Here is a 17,324-nt window from a genome sequence, read left to right on the forward strand (position 1 = left end):
GATTCTTTTGAGTAAGAATCTTTCAAGACTACACTTTTGGGTGTTTGAGTTACAGAGGCTGTAGGAGCAGATTTAGAGAGCAGCAATCCTCAAGAATTAGTTTATTTTTCCTATCAATTAAAGCACAGGAATTAAACCTTTTGCAGATATCATAGTCAGATTTGAGATGGGATGAGCCTAAACAGACACACTGAGTGTGCATCTGAGTTGGGTATTTTGTGGCCGCAGGCCACACTTTTTAAACCCCGAAGGTTTGTCAGACATATTAAAATAGCTAAAGGATATTTAAAAAAAACATTTTTCTAACAGATAAAAAATAACGGATTAAAAAAAAGAAAAACACCAACAATGGTAATTAAAAGTAAGTACTGTAAAGTACTATGCGGAATACCAGCAAGGGTATCTAAGATGTACTCTAGGAGTAAACTAGAAAGAGATTTAACAGTAACTTTTTTTAAAATAAGGAAAAAGAGTGAGAATATTAGAATAGCTTAATAAAAATTAAGCCAACTCATAAAAACAATTTAACGCTCACTCGAGAGTTTTCAGCGGCCATGTCCAAACACTATGGCTGCAAATGAGATCGAAGGTATGTGAGGTGACGAGGGCATTGTGGGTAAAGGGAGGCACTCAAGACTTTCAGTACGCCACGAACTGGAAGAAGAGGCAGTCTCGGATTCGAGGATCGGATCCAAACCCACCAGTTGAAGAATGAACTAAAATGGCATCAGATCAACAGTTTTCAGTTCCAACAAGCATATACTACTACCATAAGCATTTTCCAATTTAACTCAAAAGGCTACTGATATTATGCATCAGAACATACATAATCAAAGTTCATGCAACCCAGTATCTGTACAATTTCACTTAAGCTTTAAGAAGGATACAGTCACCCAATGTCACATGGTCTTTAAAAATTGTGTACCTGTAAAAACAGACAAGTAAAAATGTCAGATCAAAATTTCGCACAAAAAGAAATGTATATCCACAGAGAAATGCACAGTCGGCCTTCCTCTTGCTACCAATTATTCTTTTACTACACTTATCAACCTTCTAAAAATCACAGAACAGAGCACACGAAAAAAATACCAAACATTTTCTTCCAGAAGTTTACTCAACACTTACCATAATTATAATCACAGACTTAAGAAAATTCAGATTCACTGGATGACAACTAAGCTACTACTGCTCTATAAAGGGCTTGTTTGAAACAGAGATTATGTATTCCACAGATAACAAACCTTATGACAAATGCTTATTTACCAGTTGAATAAGCTATCATTCCAAAACAAAGTTCAGCAAAAATCCAGCAGATTTCAAAGAAGAGGCCACCCCAGTACATACATATGTATTGAGTCCTCCACTCCTACTCTTGGATCACAGCAAATCAGAATTAAAAAATAAATAAATAAATAAATAAAGTGCTGCTATGGTTAAAAAAATGGCACCTTTATACATACACACTGACAAGTAGCACTTGGAGCCGTGGTACTGTAATTTGACAAAGTCAAGGTGATGCTGGTTAAAAAGGGCAGCCTTAAAAACTGGTTCAAAGTTTAAAAAAAAAAGTTACTGGTTAGATGTACAAACCAGTATTTGCAAAAAAATGACAATTTACTTTCCTAATGATAGCCCTGAACTGGTGGATCCATTCCGTTTCACTACGACCAAAACTAATAAGACTTGGCCCAGATTAGAAAGCTTACCCAAATTAACAAAGCCAGTTCACTTTACTCACAAATATGGACCATCTAGGAGCCTGTTCCAGATCTCTGAAGCCTACACAACTCAGAAGAAAACTATAAACAGACAACAAACTCAAAGAAAATTCAAGGCCATACAATTTTGTTAAGCCCAGAAAAGGGGGAAAGAGAGAGGGCTTGGTAAACGGAAGAGAAAGAGCACTCAGATCTTTAAGTTTTTGAATACAGTAGTGCAAGTCCTACTTAAATATAACAGCAGATGTTCAAATTTCACAGTGCCTCAGTTGCTTATGGGTTCCATGACTACACAAACCCACTCTGGCAGCTTTCAGAGTTCAGAATCCCCTCCTTGGACTCTGTGACAGGGGACTGGCTACACCCCTCCCAATCAGATAAAGCCTACTCCTATCACAAAAGATCAGTTATTCAGGCTTTTAGTGCTAAGTAGAATGAACCAAGGACCAGAAGCAAGTACTGCCTGATACTAACCAATTTGCAGCGATAAAACATTAACTCAAATAACCAAAGCCAACCTATATTGGAATCTGCTTATAGAAAGAACCTTCCTTCCATTCTGGAGACTTTTACATGGGAAATTTTACATAGATATGAATAAAATAAATAATAAAGATAATCTATGTAAGAGATGTAATGTAGAAATTAATGCTGACTGGATACTGTCAATTAATGGAATTTTGCAAAATTTTTTTTCTTTAATTTTTTATTCTTTAATTTCTAAATCTATTATTATTATTATTCATACCAAAATGTGTAAAAAAAAGTAAAAACCTTGTTATGGTTGTTATTCTCTATATATGCTATGGCTAGGAAAATAAATAATAGAAATTGGATTTCAGATACTCCCCTCAATCAAAAAAAAAAAAATGTTATGAATATAGTGTGCCATATGGAACAAAAACAATTAGGAAACAAATAGAAAAAAAAATCATTTTTATTGTATGTATGGATAAACAAAAAAAAATTAAAAAAATTTTAATTTCAATAGCATGGTATTTTAGTTTAATTAATTGATTAAAACAATAAACCTGTTTTGAAAAAAAAAAAACAAAGCCAACCAACATCACAACGAGCTACCAATAAACTATATGCAAAATAAGGGGGGTACTACCACTGAGGTGGTCTGAAAATTCAAACATCTACTATTTAAGATAAGTACGACTTGTGCAACTGTGCTATGTTTATCATTCACACTGCTTCTATGGCATATGGGAGCTTCCTAAAGTTTACCATACCTAAGAGGAGGAAAAATAAGGATCAAGGAGCCCCTGACGAGTGGTCCTCACAAAGTCTGCTCTTGAATTTGAGAAAGAACACAGTTTGTAATACCATGCAAAGGTATTAACAGAGGACCAGGTTGCTGCCTTTAAAATACCACTCCTTACCAATATGCCACCGAAAAGGACAAGGCTGTTGTGGAATGTGGCTTAATCTGGTCTATTACAGATTTACCATGGTGGGAGTAACTAAAAACAGCAGAGGACCACCAACGAACAATCATTTGCAGAGAAACTGGTTGACCCTTCTGAGCGCCAGAATAGAAAATAAACAGCTATTAAGATTTCTTGAAGGTCTTAGTTCTGTCAAGGTAGTACCCGAGCTGCCTGTGCACGTCCAAGGTATTCCGAATATTCTCTCCCTTGTTTTTAAATTCCAGAAAGAAAATTGAGAAACTGATGGCTTCATTCAGGGTAAATTCAGAAAAAACAAAAAAAAACTTATCAAGAAAGAAAAGTTAGTACACAAAGTAACCCTGTCCTTGTGGAAAACCAGACAAGGTCGGCCAAACAGGAGAGCTTGCAGCTCGGAGAATATCCTTGCAGATTTCAGAGCAATAAGTAAAACAGTTTTCCAAGTGACAACCCTCAAAATCAATATGAAATGGAGGTTGAGAAGGATACAAGGTCAGTTTTCCAAGAACAAAGTTGAGATCTCAAGGAGGAGGAATTTGTTTTTGAGAGGGTCTCAACTGTAACACTCATTTCATAAGCTGCTTGACCACAAACAGAGCATAAAGAGGAGGACCCATGGACAGACCAGCTGAGATGGCCGCAAGATGCACCCTAAGTGCACAAAATAAGCCATTGCTGAGTAGCTCACATAAATATTTTAAAACCAGAGGGATAAACACCATTTCAGGGCCACTGATGCCTGTAAGGCACCACCTAGAAATCTCTTCCACTTGTAAGACAAGATTTTCTAGTTGCAGGCTTTCTTGCCTTCTTCAATAACTGATGCACATACCCATAGAACAAGTACCTAAAAGGTGATAGAGCAATTGTTGCTGACAGCCTGGATGATTCTATGTTGGGGTACACCTGTCACCCCTGATGCTTCCTTAGTCAATTCCATTAAAAGGAAGAACCAACTTTGTCTGGGCCAAAATGGAGATCACTACAATGATTAGACGCTGTCCGGTTCGATTCTCAGGTACAGCGTCTTCTGAGTGGAGACATGCGTGAATGGGCATACCTTCGTTGAAGGTTGTGTGTCAGGGCTGGTAACTCAGCACGTAAAAATCAACTACCAATCATTAGAGCACCATAGTTCCGCTGTGGTGACCCCTAACCGGGAAAAGCCGAAAGACACAAATTTCTGAATCTCCAGAAGTACCAAGAGTATTGGGGAAAAGGGTGTAAATGTATAAAGAATATTCCTGTCCAAGGGAGCGAGAATGCTTCTGTAATCAAAGCATGGCTACAAGGATGTCTCCAACATTTTTCCAACTGTCTGTTTTGAAAGGAGGCACAGAGAACTATTTAAATGTTTCCCACATTTGGGCCAAATCCAGGTAGACCACTGTTTTGAGTTTCCACTTTTAAGGGTTTGGCCAGCATCTCCTTAGTCTACCACTGGGTTTTGCTCTGATGGGATTTATGAGACCTGAAGAGTCAAAGAGGGTATGACCTTGTACTTTCTCTTTTTTGTTCAAGTATCAATTGACTTGGTGTATTTTGTGACCGTTAAAAAGGGGACCAGGAGACCATAAGTGATGAAGAATTTTTAAGTCGAATTGCTGCCAACATTTCTTTGACACTTAAATGCTTTGTAGCGTGTGAAGGACCCCATTCACCCTGCACTAGAAAGTACAGTTGTGTACACTTGCCATAAATGTAGATGTTAGAGTCCATTCACTGTTGCAGTTATCACATTTGGGCTATCCCTGCCAGGTTAGCCCTCAGTCGGCCCGAATACCAGATGCTTAGTATTTCTGCGTCGGTTGCCGTCGCTCCAGGACTGACGTCAGGTTGTCAGTGGTATAAAATAAGAAAGGCCAACGTCATTACATCAGTTTTTCTTGCCCTGTCAGGAGCCCCCAAGAGGGAACTAGGTTATAGTGGAAGAACACCACCAGTAGAAAGTAAATACCAAAAATTCTTGTGAGGAGAGAGAGATTGAGAGAGAGAGAGAGACAATGGGGATGGAGGGAGGGAAACCAGGACTGCAACAGTGAATACACTCCAACATCTACATTTATGGCAAGTATAACACAACTGTACTATATTCTTCGTGTTTCACTGTTGCAGTCATCACATTTGGGTTGATTCCCAAAGCTGAAGAAAAGGGTGGAGGCAGTCAAGAATGGGGGCTGACTAGGATGCTCTACAAGACTGCGCTGGGAAAGCCTGCCCTGGATTTGGAGAAGATAGGCAGGTGGTAATGCCTGGTGAAGGTAAGAACAGATGTCCATGATGCAGCCACCAGGATGTCCCTGGTGGGGACCCCTCTGAGGAAAGCTGCAGAGGTGGAGGTTGCTCTGGTAGAATGTGTCCTGACCCCCTTGGGGGGAGGTTTCCTGTGCTGCTTGTAGCAGAAATGGATGCAGTGTGCTATCCATTTGGAAATGGTTCATTTGGATATGGCCTTGCTTTCTGCTCCTGTAGCAAAGCTGACTAACAATTGATCAGTCTTTCTAAATAATTTAGTCCTGTCTAGGTAGAATCTGAGCTGTGTGCACATCTAGAGAGAGTGCAGAATCCTTTTCCCCTTGTTTTGTGGGCAAGGGAAAAGGGTGGGTAAATGAATGGATTGGTCAAGAGCCACATTGGACACCCCTTTTGGCATGAAGGATGGAATGGTCCTGAGGGAGACCCTGTCAGCATGGAAAATGATGAAGGGCTCTACAGCTATAAGTGCTTGTAGCTCGGATACTCTTCTAGCTGAAGTGATGGCCAGAAGCAAGGTTGTCTTCAAAGAGAGAAACTTTAACTCTGCTGAAGCTGCTGGTACAAAGGGGGGGGGGCAGGGTGAACTTTTCCAACACAAAGTTTAGATCCCAAGCTGGGGTAGGTGCTCTTCTGGGTGGCCTCAAGTTGATAGCTCCTCTTAGGAACTGTTTGATGAGAGGGTGGGAGAAAAGAGGTGGCTCTGTGCTGAAATGAGTAGAGATGGCAGAGGCATGAATTTTAATAGAAGAGTAGGATAGACCCCTGTGTAGTAGGTCAGCCAGGTAGTCCAGGATGAGAGGTGGGGAGGGCTGTGCTGTTCAGACTCCCTTAGCCTGGATCCAGGTGCAAAACCTTTTCCACTTGTCAGCATAAGACTTTAGTGTTAGGGTGTCTGGCCTCACGTATCACATCTAGAACTTGTTTGCTTAGATTGCAGTTTGTGAAGTGGTCAGAGAATAAGCCAGGCTTGCCAGGTTGAGAGTTTGCAATTGGGGATGCATGAATTCTCCATTCCTCTGGGTCAGGAGAGTTGGGATCTGAGGGAGATGTCATGGTGGCCGGGTGACAGGTTGCGCAGCAGTGGGTACTAGCACTGGTGTGGCCAGTCTGGGGCAATCAGGATAGTCCTTGGTTTGCCCTCCCTTATTTTGAGCAGTACCTTTGAAATGAGCGATAGAGGGGGAAATGCATAGGCCGAGAGGTTAAGCCACTGGAAGGATAGAGCATCTACTTTCTAGGTCTTGCTGTGAAGTTCCCTGGTGCAGAATTTGCTGGGATAATGGTTGGAGAGGGAGGCAAAGAGGTCGACCTTTGGGGTGCCCCATTTCTGTGTTACAAGGGTGAAGGTTCTTTGGTCTAGCTGCCACTCATGTGGGTCCAGAAGATTTTTGCTTCAGTTGTCTGCCAGAGAGTTTAGAGAGCCTGGCAGGAATTGTGCTAACGGGTGTAATTGCATGGCTGAGGCCATGTGCCAAAGGGTCATGGCGAGCCTGCACAGAGGGTACAAGCGAGTCCCTCCCTGTTTGTTGATATACCACATCACAGTGGTGGTGTCTGTTTGATCGGCAGAAGCCCTGGGGAGAATAGGGGTCTAAAGGCTGTCAAAGCGTGCTGAACAGCTAACATCTCTTTTTGGTTGATGTGCAGATGTATTTGATTTAGGCTCCATTGGCCCTGAATGCACCTGCTGTCCAGGTGTGCACCCTAGGCATAGTCTGAAGCGTCTGCGGTGAGGGTCTGGGTGGCTTGGGGTTGTGAAAATGGAAGTCCCTTGCTGTGGCAGCATGCTGCTGCCCACAAAAGAAAATCTTTCCTTAAACAAAGTATCATTGGTATAAGAGTTTCCAGGTCTTGGGGAGTGCTGACACCAAAAGCTTTTTGAGTACCATTGTAGTTTCATCATATGCAGTCTGGCATATGGAATGAGTAGAATGCAAGAAGGCATGAACCCCAGAGCTTGCAGGATTTTCCTTGCGGATAACTGCGGTCTGGTGGCTAGTTGAGAGAAGTAGGCTGTCAGGTAAGTTTGTTTTTCTGGTGTAAGGAATGCCATCTGGGATGCTGTGTCCAGGCTTGCTCCCAAGAATACAATTTTTTGTGTGTGTACTAGTTTGGATTTCTTTTCATTGATAGTATACCCCAGGGAGGTCAGTAGGTCCTTTACAAAGGTCAGGTGCTTTAGCAGCTTTTCCTGTCCGCCTGAATCAGGCAGTGGTCCAAGTATGGGTAAATTTAAATATCTGTCTGCAAATAGCAATGGTGGGAGCCAGACATTTTGTGAAGACTCTGGGAGCAGTGGATAAGACAAAGGGAAGTGCAGAGAACTGAAAGTGCAGTGATCCTGCCATGAAATATCGGCATTTCCTGCATGATTCCCTGACTGGGATGATAGGCTTCTTAGGTCTAGGGTGGCTACCAAAGCATCCTTGGAGAGCATAGGTAGGAGTTGCTGGAGGGTGAGCATTTTGAATTTTGGTATCACCAGAAAGGTGTTTAGAATGGATAAATCCAGGATGGGGCGCCATGTACCCTCTTTTCTGGGTACCAGGAAGAGTCTGGAGTAGAAACCTTGGCCTATCTGTTCTGCAGGAACATGCTCTATTGCCCTCAGAGAGCAGTGAAAGGACTTGCTTCTTTACCTCTGCCCACTGGTTTGGGGGAAGTTCTGGGAACCCTTTTGGGGTTGGTAGAGTGTGGAAGTAAAATTTGTATCCCTGGGACACTATGTTGAGGACCCAGCGGTCAATGATAATGGTGGCCCAGGTGCTTGCATGGAAGGAGAGTTTTCCTCCTAGGGGCAACAGCAGGTGGGCAGAGGGAGGGGGTGGAAGTGTAAAGTCATTGTGAGATTTTACCATGGGTGGGTGGCTTAGCACTCCCTGTTTTTGAATTGGAGGAACTCCATCACTTAGATCTCTGCATTCCCTGGGGCTATTATCTGGGGGGCCCGTTTCCCCAGGGTCTGGGCTGAGCTGACCTAGACGACAGAGGAAAGAACCAGTGCTTGGAGGGGCAATGCCTACTGAACCTTGGTGGCTTGACCTGCAAGAAGTCTTTAACTGTCTGCATAGATTTAGCTTTTTCTTCCATCTTTTTAAGACCTCCTCTGCCTTGGTGCCAAATAAGTTGTCTTTGTGCAAGGGTGTGTCCAATAATTTGGATTTAACATGGTCTGGCAAGGGCTGTTCCTTAAGTCAAGCATGCCTTCTAAGGACAGAACCAGTGACTGCTGCCCTGCAAGATGCTTCTAGGGCGTCAAAACCACATTGTAAGGTGTGCTTAGTTACTTGACTTGCAGAATTCCTTAACTCTTGTAACTCTATTTTCTGCACAAACAGGAAAAGAAGATATTTTTTGTTTGAGGAGTTCCATGGTATGTTGCTGATATTTCCACATATGGAATGGACAGTTTAGTGCTCTAATTGCAAGAATAGCAGAGGTGTATACTTTTTTACCCCATCTGTCTAATGCTCAGGAATCCCTAACTGAGGGGGTGGGTTTCTTGGCAGAAGTTGCTTTAATTCCTTTAGGTCCTCGAGAGATAACCTCAGGGTCAGCAGTAGGATTTTTAAAAAGAAATTTGTGAGAGTCAGGGACTCTATAGTATGTGCTAGGTTTTCTGGGAGCAGGAGGGAGGCTGTCAGGAGTCAGACTGGATTCCATAAAAACATCATCCACAACATCCAGGACAGGAGGAATGGCCAGAGGTCTGTGCTGTGGAAGATCTAAGAATTCCCAGTCTCTCTTTTTTGACTGAGGGTAGCCCTGACATTCCCACTGGAAATGCTCCCTTAAGGTAAATAAGGCTTCCCCAAAGGAAAAGTCCTCGGGTGGAGAGCCTGAAGGGATGGATTCCCCTGGATCAGAATCCTCATAAGCAGAGAGGGGTTGCATATCTTCATATTCAGATGCATCAGAGTCATCGGACTCCTGTTCAGATAAAACTACTGGGGACAAATCTCTCTTTTGGAAGGGGTAGCATGGCTTCCCCTGATTGAGCATTAGAAGGTCTTCTGCCATTTTAAGCATTTGAGACTGAGGCAATGAAGCAGGTGCCTGAGCTTGGGTCGTCGGTTTTCCGGGTGTGGTTCGTATCCTGGGCCTTAGAAACTCCGTAGTTTATAGGTTCACAGGTTGATACTAGGCTATCGGCCCTAGGGCCTATACAAGCCTAGCCATAACAATTCACTGGCTATTTCTTCCCACACTATTTACTTCCCTGGACCCCTGTCTAGCAGGGCGACTGACGTGATCCCCGGGGTGAATTTCCTTTCTCCCATCCAATAGTCAAGGTTCCTTTTGAAGAGAGCCAAGGAGGCGCTCTGCTTGACATGTATGGGCAGTCTATTCCAGAGTCTGGGGAGTCTCTGGGGTCAGGAACCTATCCCTCAAGCATGTTTTCTTTATTGTGATGACTAGGTTTAGATCCCTGGAGCGTGTGGCTCTGAAAGATTGGGATTTCTTTAAGTGTAGCATGTCCAACAGCTCTGGGTTTGACATGGCCTTGTATGGTAAGCATTTCGAAAGAACGTTTGACACAAAAGAAGTCGGTCTATGTCGAGAATCGGCAGTGTGAAGTACTTCATCGGAAGCCGGTGCCTGCTCGGCGGCTCCGGACCCATCCAAGGTAGACATCAGCAGGATCCTTAGTTGATGAGTCTCGCGGCATACCGGACTCCGAAAGAGTCTTGGTAGCGGCCTGCGAATACACAGAAGTGGGCATCAGGGGCTGCGAAAGCACCTCACTGAGGACCGGAAAACTGATGACTAGCTTAACGGAAGCGTCATTGGCAGTTTTGGATCTGTGTGGTCTGTCTCTGTCTTTATCCTTCTGGTTTTTCAGAAGATCTGCTATCAGATGGCTTACCGATGCATATCAGAATTAGAGGACAGAGAGCGAAAATGTCTAGCTACAATAACAATGATGACGTATAGTTCTGGTGTTGAACAAAGCACAAAAGCAACAGCGGCGGATGTCGTGGTCTGGGCCTAAGCAAGTGACACAGTAAGAATGAAAGTCTCTGTGTGGTATTTGCTTTCCACAGGCGAGACAATTGTTAACTTTTTCTGACATCGGTTACAGCAAGAAAAAAGGATTCCCAACGGAGTACTGGGCTTTAGAAGACTTAAACTTAAATTTGGAAACGGAAAACTCTGGTAGCAGCCGACCGGCACTCATGCGAACTGCTTCTCTGGCTCATTGGCAAGAAAGACTGATGTAATGGAGTCAGCTACCTTATTTTATACCACTGACCCGACGTCAGTCCTGGAGCGACAGCACCCGATGCAGAAATACTAAGCCTCTGGTATTCGGGCAGACTGAGGGCTACCCTGGCAGGGATAACCCAAATGTGATGACTGCAACAGTGAAAAGCGAAGAACCTCTCTCCTGGACACTGTTCCATGCAAAATCGGATGAGTCCATCTGGACTGATTGAACTGGGGTTTAAAGACAAAGGTCAGGTCTGGACTGAGATACTTACTCATCCTACCACTAACTCTTTTCACAAATCAGGCACTGGTACCTGGAGCTCCAAGGGAAGTATGGGGAGTCTGGCCAGTAGTATCATGAGAATCACTGATGCCATTAGAGCTAGAATTTTAAAAAGTTCTTGCAGAATCTACTTCTTGTTCTGTTCTGAAAAGTCAAGACTTTGTCTTTTAACACAGAGAATAGTATGGGTTTTCCATCAATCATGCAACCCAGTAAGACAAAACTTTGCGAGGGTGTGAGACAGGACTTTTGTAGGTTCAGCTTGAAGTTGGGAGCAAATGGAATGTGATAACCATCCTTCAGCTACAAAGTCACCACAAACAGTAGTTTGGAAGAAGGGGTAGAACCATCTGCAGGGTGAGCATTTTGCACTTGGATACTTTTATAAAGGTATTTAGGTATGACAAATACAACAGCGGTCTCCTTGGTAGCCCCATTTTCAATACCAAAAAGATTCTTGTCACTCTTCACAATAGACCAGACTTTGTGGGTTCTGTTCAAGCAGCTTTATTATGTACAAACACATCAGGATTGAGGCTTAATGCTTAACTTGGGTAAACGTATAAACAAACTAGCTATTACATTCATACATGTTCACTCTCTGGCTGCACTCTTAAAATGGCACTGAGTATGGCATGTGCTCACTATGCATGCATGCATGTTCAGTCCTTGAAATGCTTCTAAAAGACAGCGCACACACACACACACACACACTGTTTTACATCCTCCCTCCGAGGAATAAGTCATGAAATGTTGAAAACATAATTGACATGCAATCAATATAAATAATTCTTGGTCATACAATTATACAGAACTAAATACACATATATACAAGCTGTGTATTTCACACTACGTCTGGAAATACGACCAAATAGTGCGACACAGAAATTAGAAGCAGACTTAGCAACTGGGACAGTTTCTGCGGAACATTCAACTTTCGAGACATCAGGATCATCAGAAATGGAAGTAGGAGTTAAGACACATTCTGGAAGAGGAACATTGTCTAGACTGCACTGAGATCTAGAATCTGTATCACAGGAACAATGCTGCGATATCGATTCGGATACAGGAAGAAGATTTCTGCAATTTCTTCTGTACTCCACACCCTCAGATTCGACAAACTAGGATCTCAGCTCAGTACATATACCTGTAACTTGATCAATCCAGTCGAAACCTTTGACCGCTTGTATCCTCACTCTCTCTCCTTCCGTCAACAGATGAAGAAATCTTGTCAATTTATCATAGCTGGACTTCTGGAAAGAACGCTTTCCAACCAATTATCTTGTTGTTCTTAGCTTTAAGCCTCAACAAACTGGAAGTGATGGACAGTGTTAGTCTGGTTTGCCTAGATAGAAGTCTCTGAGCAGAAGAGCCAAGTATAACGTCACGGGGTATGTTTCTGAGATCAAGTAAATTCAAACAGACATCAGTATTGTTACGCTTTGACTTCTCAAGTAATTGCTTTGCACGTTCAGCTAGACCATTTGACTGTGGATATTCTGGACTACTAGTACCATATACAAAGTCTCATTCTCTTGCAAATTTCCGAAACATGACTAGTAAATGAGTACCATTGTCAGAGATAACTTTGTGTGGACTACCATGGACTGCAAAATGACATTTCAACTTGGTAATAACAGCAGTGGACGTTCTGTAGTAAATCAATCTCAAACCAGTTTGAATAAGTCTACCAATACAAAGTAATGCTGATTGTTCCACTCAAACATATCAGTGGCTATTGTTGACCAAGGTAGCTCATGATCTTGCCTTAGCTGAAGTGGTTCTTTTTTCAAATGCAGTTTAGTACTATTGCCCATTGAACAAGATGAAAGTACTTTATGAATGTCTTTTGCTAGAGAAGGCCAAAATACTACTCCTCTTGCCCTTTTGGTAGATTCAGAACCTGGGTGACCAGGATGCAAAATCTGGATATATTCAAGCTGTATGGAAGCAGGAAATTAGAAGTTATGTACTCACCATAACGTTCCATCTGAGTAGGTAGTTCATTTGTCTGCAACCTGTGGGTTACGGATCCGATATCGGATCCGAGCCGGCAACTTGTTTCAAGCTAATGGATCCGAGCTCCTAGCTCCTCCCTTCACCCATAATCCCCTGCTAACCCTCCATGACCTCAGATCAAGTTTGCCTCTCCATATATATCCAACAAAGGATATCTAAAAACTAATAGATCCAAAGAAGGTCAGGGGGAAGGAGGGGGGGGTGGTTGCAGACAAATGAACTACCTACTCAGATGGAACGTTATGTTGAATACATAACTTCTAAATCTGAAGTAGGATTGTTCATTTGTCAGCAACCTGTGGGACAGAGTCCCCAGCTACCTGCACCCTGGGTGGCCATCATGGAAGGATATTACGAAGCACCGCAGAGCCAAAGGATGCTCTCCCTCTAGAAATCAGGTCTAGCTTGTAGTGGTTGATAAAGGTATGAGATGAAGCCCAAGTGGCTGCAGAACAAATATCATCCAAAGGAACTCTAGACTTGAAAGCCGCAGAAGTAGAAATGGAGCGAGTGGAATGAGCACGAACTCCTTCTGTTGCGGGTCTACCCGAGGCTTGATGAGCTAGTAAGATACATTGGGAAATCCAGCGAGATAAAGATACTTTAGAGATAGCTTTCCCCAAGTTAAATTTGGCAAAGGAAATGAACAGCTGGTCGGATTGTCTATGGCCAGCCGTTCTATGAGTATAAAAACGAAGCTGCCTATGAACATCCAATGAGTGCAGCTTGTATTCACCCTTATTTTGATATTTAGGGAAGAAAACCGGTAAATTTATGGATTGGTTTATGTTGGTTTCTGATGCTATCTTGGGAAGAAAGGAGGGATTGATCCTGAGGTACACTCTATCAGGGTGAAAAATCAGGTATGGAGGCTTTACAGAAAGAGCCTGAAGTTCCGACACTCTTTTCGCTGAAGTAATGGCTACAAGGAATGCTGTTTTCCATGACAAGAATTTGAGATCCACTGAAGCAGCGGGTTCAAAGGGTGGAGCAGTCAAGGCTTGAAGAACTAAAGTAAGATCCCCATGGGGGTACGGCTTCTTTTACAGGAGGTCTAAGTAAAAAGGTACCCTTGAGAAAGGTTTTACACAATTTGGCTGACATCAAGGGTCCTGTATCATCAAGGGTTCCTGTATCATGTCCCACATGATAATGAGAAATGGCTGCCAATTGCACTTTGACAGTTGAACAACTAGTGCCTTCTTGAAAGAGTTCAGTTAGGAAATCTAAAATGGATGGAAGAGGAGCCGTAAAGGGATCTAGATCGCGGTGCTCCGCCCAGATGGAAAAACGTTTCCATTTGCTGTGATACACTTTCCTGGTGGAGGGCTTATGTGCTGCCACGAGGATGTCTTTGACTGGTGAAGAGATACCGGGAGTCCTAACTAGGAGTGGAACTGGAGCAACCAAGCTGTCAGTTTCAGATTGTCCAGGTTTGGAGTTGGCAAGTCCAATGGATGGGAGATGAGATCCGGAATGGGATCTAGAATCCAAGGGTGATTCACAAGGTGAGACCACAGGTAAGGGAACCAAATTTGTCGAGGCCAGAATGGGGCAATGAAAATCATCTTGCTCCCCCAACTGCGAGGCTTTCTGTAAGAGTTGTATCATCATTGGAAGAGGAGGATAGGCATAGAGTAGACCGGGTGGCCAAGCATGCACCAGAGCGCCTCTTGGAGATTCCCCTGGTGGGGGGATTAGAGTGAAGAAATTGTGACATTTGGCGTTTGAGGGAGATGCAAAAAGATCGCAGCAGGGTTGCCCCCATGTTGCGAATATCTGCTTCGCTACTAGAGGATTGAGAGACCACTCGTAAGGGGTAAGAAGGGTGCGGCTGACCTTGTCCTCTAGGATGTTGGTCCTCCCTGGAATGTGCGTTGCAATCAGAAAGCGGTTGGTGGAGATCGCCCATTCCCACACTCTCATGGCTTTGCGGCAAAGAGGATAAGATCTGGTTCCCCCCTGTTTGTTGATATACCAGACCACTGACATGTTGACCGAGTGAATTGCAATCGTTCCTGCGGGGAGGAATTCGTTCCTGCGGGGAGGAAACTCTGAAGTGCTTGCAACGCCAACAGCACCACTCTCATTTCCAGAACGTTAATATGCAGGGAGGTCTCTGTATCGTTCCATGTGCCTTGAACTGTCCTGCCTGAGTAATGCCCCTCCCCCCCCCCGAGGCGGGAAGCGTCCATGGTCACAGTGGCGATAGGGGGAGAGGTGCAGAAGGGACGGCCTGTATGGAAGTTCGATGCTTGGAGCCACCATAGTAGCGCCCTTCTGCAAGCCTTGCTGATAGCAATGGGATGGTGGAGAGGAAGGGATAGGAAGGACCATTGCACTAACAGAGTCCACTGCAGGACTCGCATGTTCAAACGGGTGCATGGAAGGAGTGTAATCGCTGCTGCCATGGAGCCTAGTGCCCTCAGGATCAATTCCGCTGGTGAAGCCTCTGAATGAAGGATAGCCCGCACATGAAGTTGTAGATTTCTGATTCTCTCGGTAGTTAGGAAGGCTCGCAAATCTCTGGTGTTTATTCTGGCACCTATGAATTCTATGATCTGTGTTGGAGCCTGTAGAGATTTGCAGACATTGATAGTAATGCCTAGTTGTGGGGCTAGATGGAGAAAGAAGTCTCTGGCCGAGCAAAGTAGATGCCTTGTTGGTGCGGTCAGGAGCCAGTCGTCCAGGTACGGGAAGACCTGAATTCCCTGGAGTCTCAGGTGGGCCGCAATCACTGCTAACACTTTGGTGAACACCCTGGGGGCTGTGGTGAGGCCAAAGGGAAGGACCCTGAACTGGTAGTGACTGGCTCCCAGCCGGAAGCGAAGGAACCTCCTGGTTCGTTTGTCCATTAAGATGTGGTAATACGCATCCTTGAGGTCTATAGAGCACATCCAATTGTTCTCCCTCAAAAGGGGAGGATAGATTGAAGAGTGACCATTCGAATTTTTCCTTGGTTACTGACAGGTTCAAGCGGGAAAGGTCTAGGATGGGTCTCAGGTCCCCGTCTTTTTGGCACCAAAAGAACCTGGAGTAGAACTATAATCCGAGCTGGTCTTGGGGGACGGGCTGGATGGCTCTTTTTCTTAGCAGCTGCTGTATTTCTGCGGCTGCGGCCTCCCTGTGATCAGGTGGTACATCGGGGAGGTTCTTGGATTGGGGGACATGGAGAATTGGTATTTTGTACCCTCTGGATATGATGCGAAGCACCCAGCGGTCTGTTGTGATGGACTCCCATGCCGCTAGATATTTCGAAAAATGCCCCCCGAATGCCTCCAGAGTGGAGCAGCCGGGCAACCCCTCAGGGCTGCTGCGCGGGCCGCTCAGAGAAAGGTTCTCTGGACCCGAAATTTCTCGGAGCCCCTCTGCCCCTGGGGCGACGTCCTCCCTGTCCACCTCTGCCACGGTAGGGCTGGTTGTCCGGAGCTGGTTGGGAATGTTGTGATTTCCGGAACCACATCTTCTTCTGACCCTTTTGGTTCCTTGAAGAGGACCGCTGGGGAGCAGAGAAGCGGACTCCGACGGCAGACAACGTCTTCCTGTCCTTCTCACTCTGGACAAGCGTCTCACGAACTGTTTTGCCAAAAGGGGCAGAACCATCAAAGGGGGCGTTCGCGAAGGACACTTTAAAGGGCTCCGTAAAGTCGCAATGACGGAGCCAGGCCTGACGTCTCATGACTAGGCCTGCTCCGCTGGCCCTAGCGGCTCCCTCTGTGGCATGGGACAACAGCCGCATAGAGGTGTTTGAAATAGATCTCAGAGTGGCCATTCGGGTGGAGTACAAATGTTTATCCTCCTCCGACATGGACTCAGGGGGGGATGCAGCGTATTCTTTGATAAGATCCCGCTGCATCCTGATGACATGTGCCATATAGTTCAGAGACCTTACTAAGAAGGTCGCTGAACTAAAGACTCGCTTCCCTAAGCGATCCATCAAACAGGACTCTTTGCTCGGTGGATGGACTGAGGGACTCTCCCGAGCCAATTCCCTCTTTGTGGCTGCCGCCATCAACATGGCATCTACAGGGGGGCCCTTACTCCAATGTGACCGGTCTGAGGGGGGGGGCTAAGAATCCTATCCGGTCGCTTTGGTATGGGCTCCACAGTGTCTGGATCCTTCCATGCCCTGGTGGTAATAAGGTCCACCAGGGGATCAGCTGGAGGGGACACCCAGGAGGTAGACGGGCCTGCCTCGAATGCCTCCAGAAACACGGACTCGTCAGAGGAAGACTTGGGGGCAGACCACCCACCTCTGATTCTCAGCATCTCCATGATGTCTCCAAAGGAGACATCCTCAGGGGGTGATCTTGGGGAGCCTTCCCCTTCCTCCAAGTCCGTGTCCTCGGTTAAGGACTCAGGGGAGTCCACGTGCCTCCTTTTGCATTTATGCTTGCGGAGAACTTCCTCGGGGGGAGTGTC

At 44.8% G+C, this 17,324-nt stretch overlaps 1 protein-coding gene across 2 annotated transcripts in view; it reads right to left on the minus strand.

Moving 5' to 3' along the window:
* Window positions 1–17,324, minus strand: part of UBL5 (ubiquitin like 5) — a 353,814-nt gene that overhangs the window by 30,707 nt on the left and 305,783 nt on the right. For both annotated transcript variants that reach the window (XM_044084696.1, XM_044084695.1), the window contains one exon: window positions 888–925. In XM_044084696.1, the coding sequence (XP_043940631.1) occupies window positions 888–925 (38 nt within the window). The remainder of the gene's footprint in view (window positions 1–887; window positions 926–17,324) is intronic.

Source organism: Protopterus annectens, chromosome 9.part0 (genome assembly GCF_019279795.1).
Source record: "Protopterus annectens isolate FY-2018-M chromosome 9.part0, PAN1.0, whole genome shotgun sequence".
Classification (NCBI taxonomy): Eukaryota; Metazoa; Chordata; order Ceratodontiformes; family Protopteridae; genus Protopterus; species Protopterus annectens.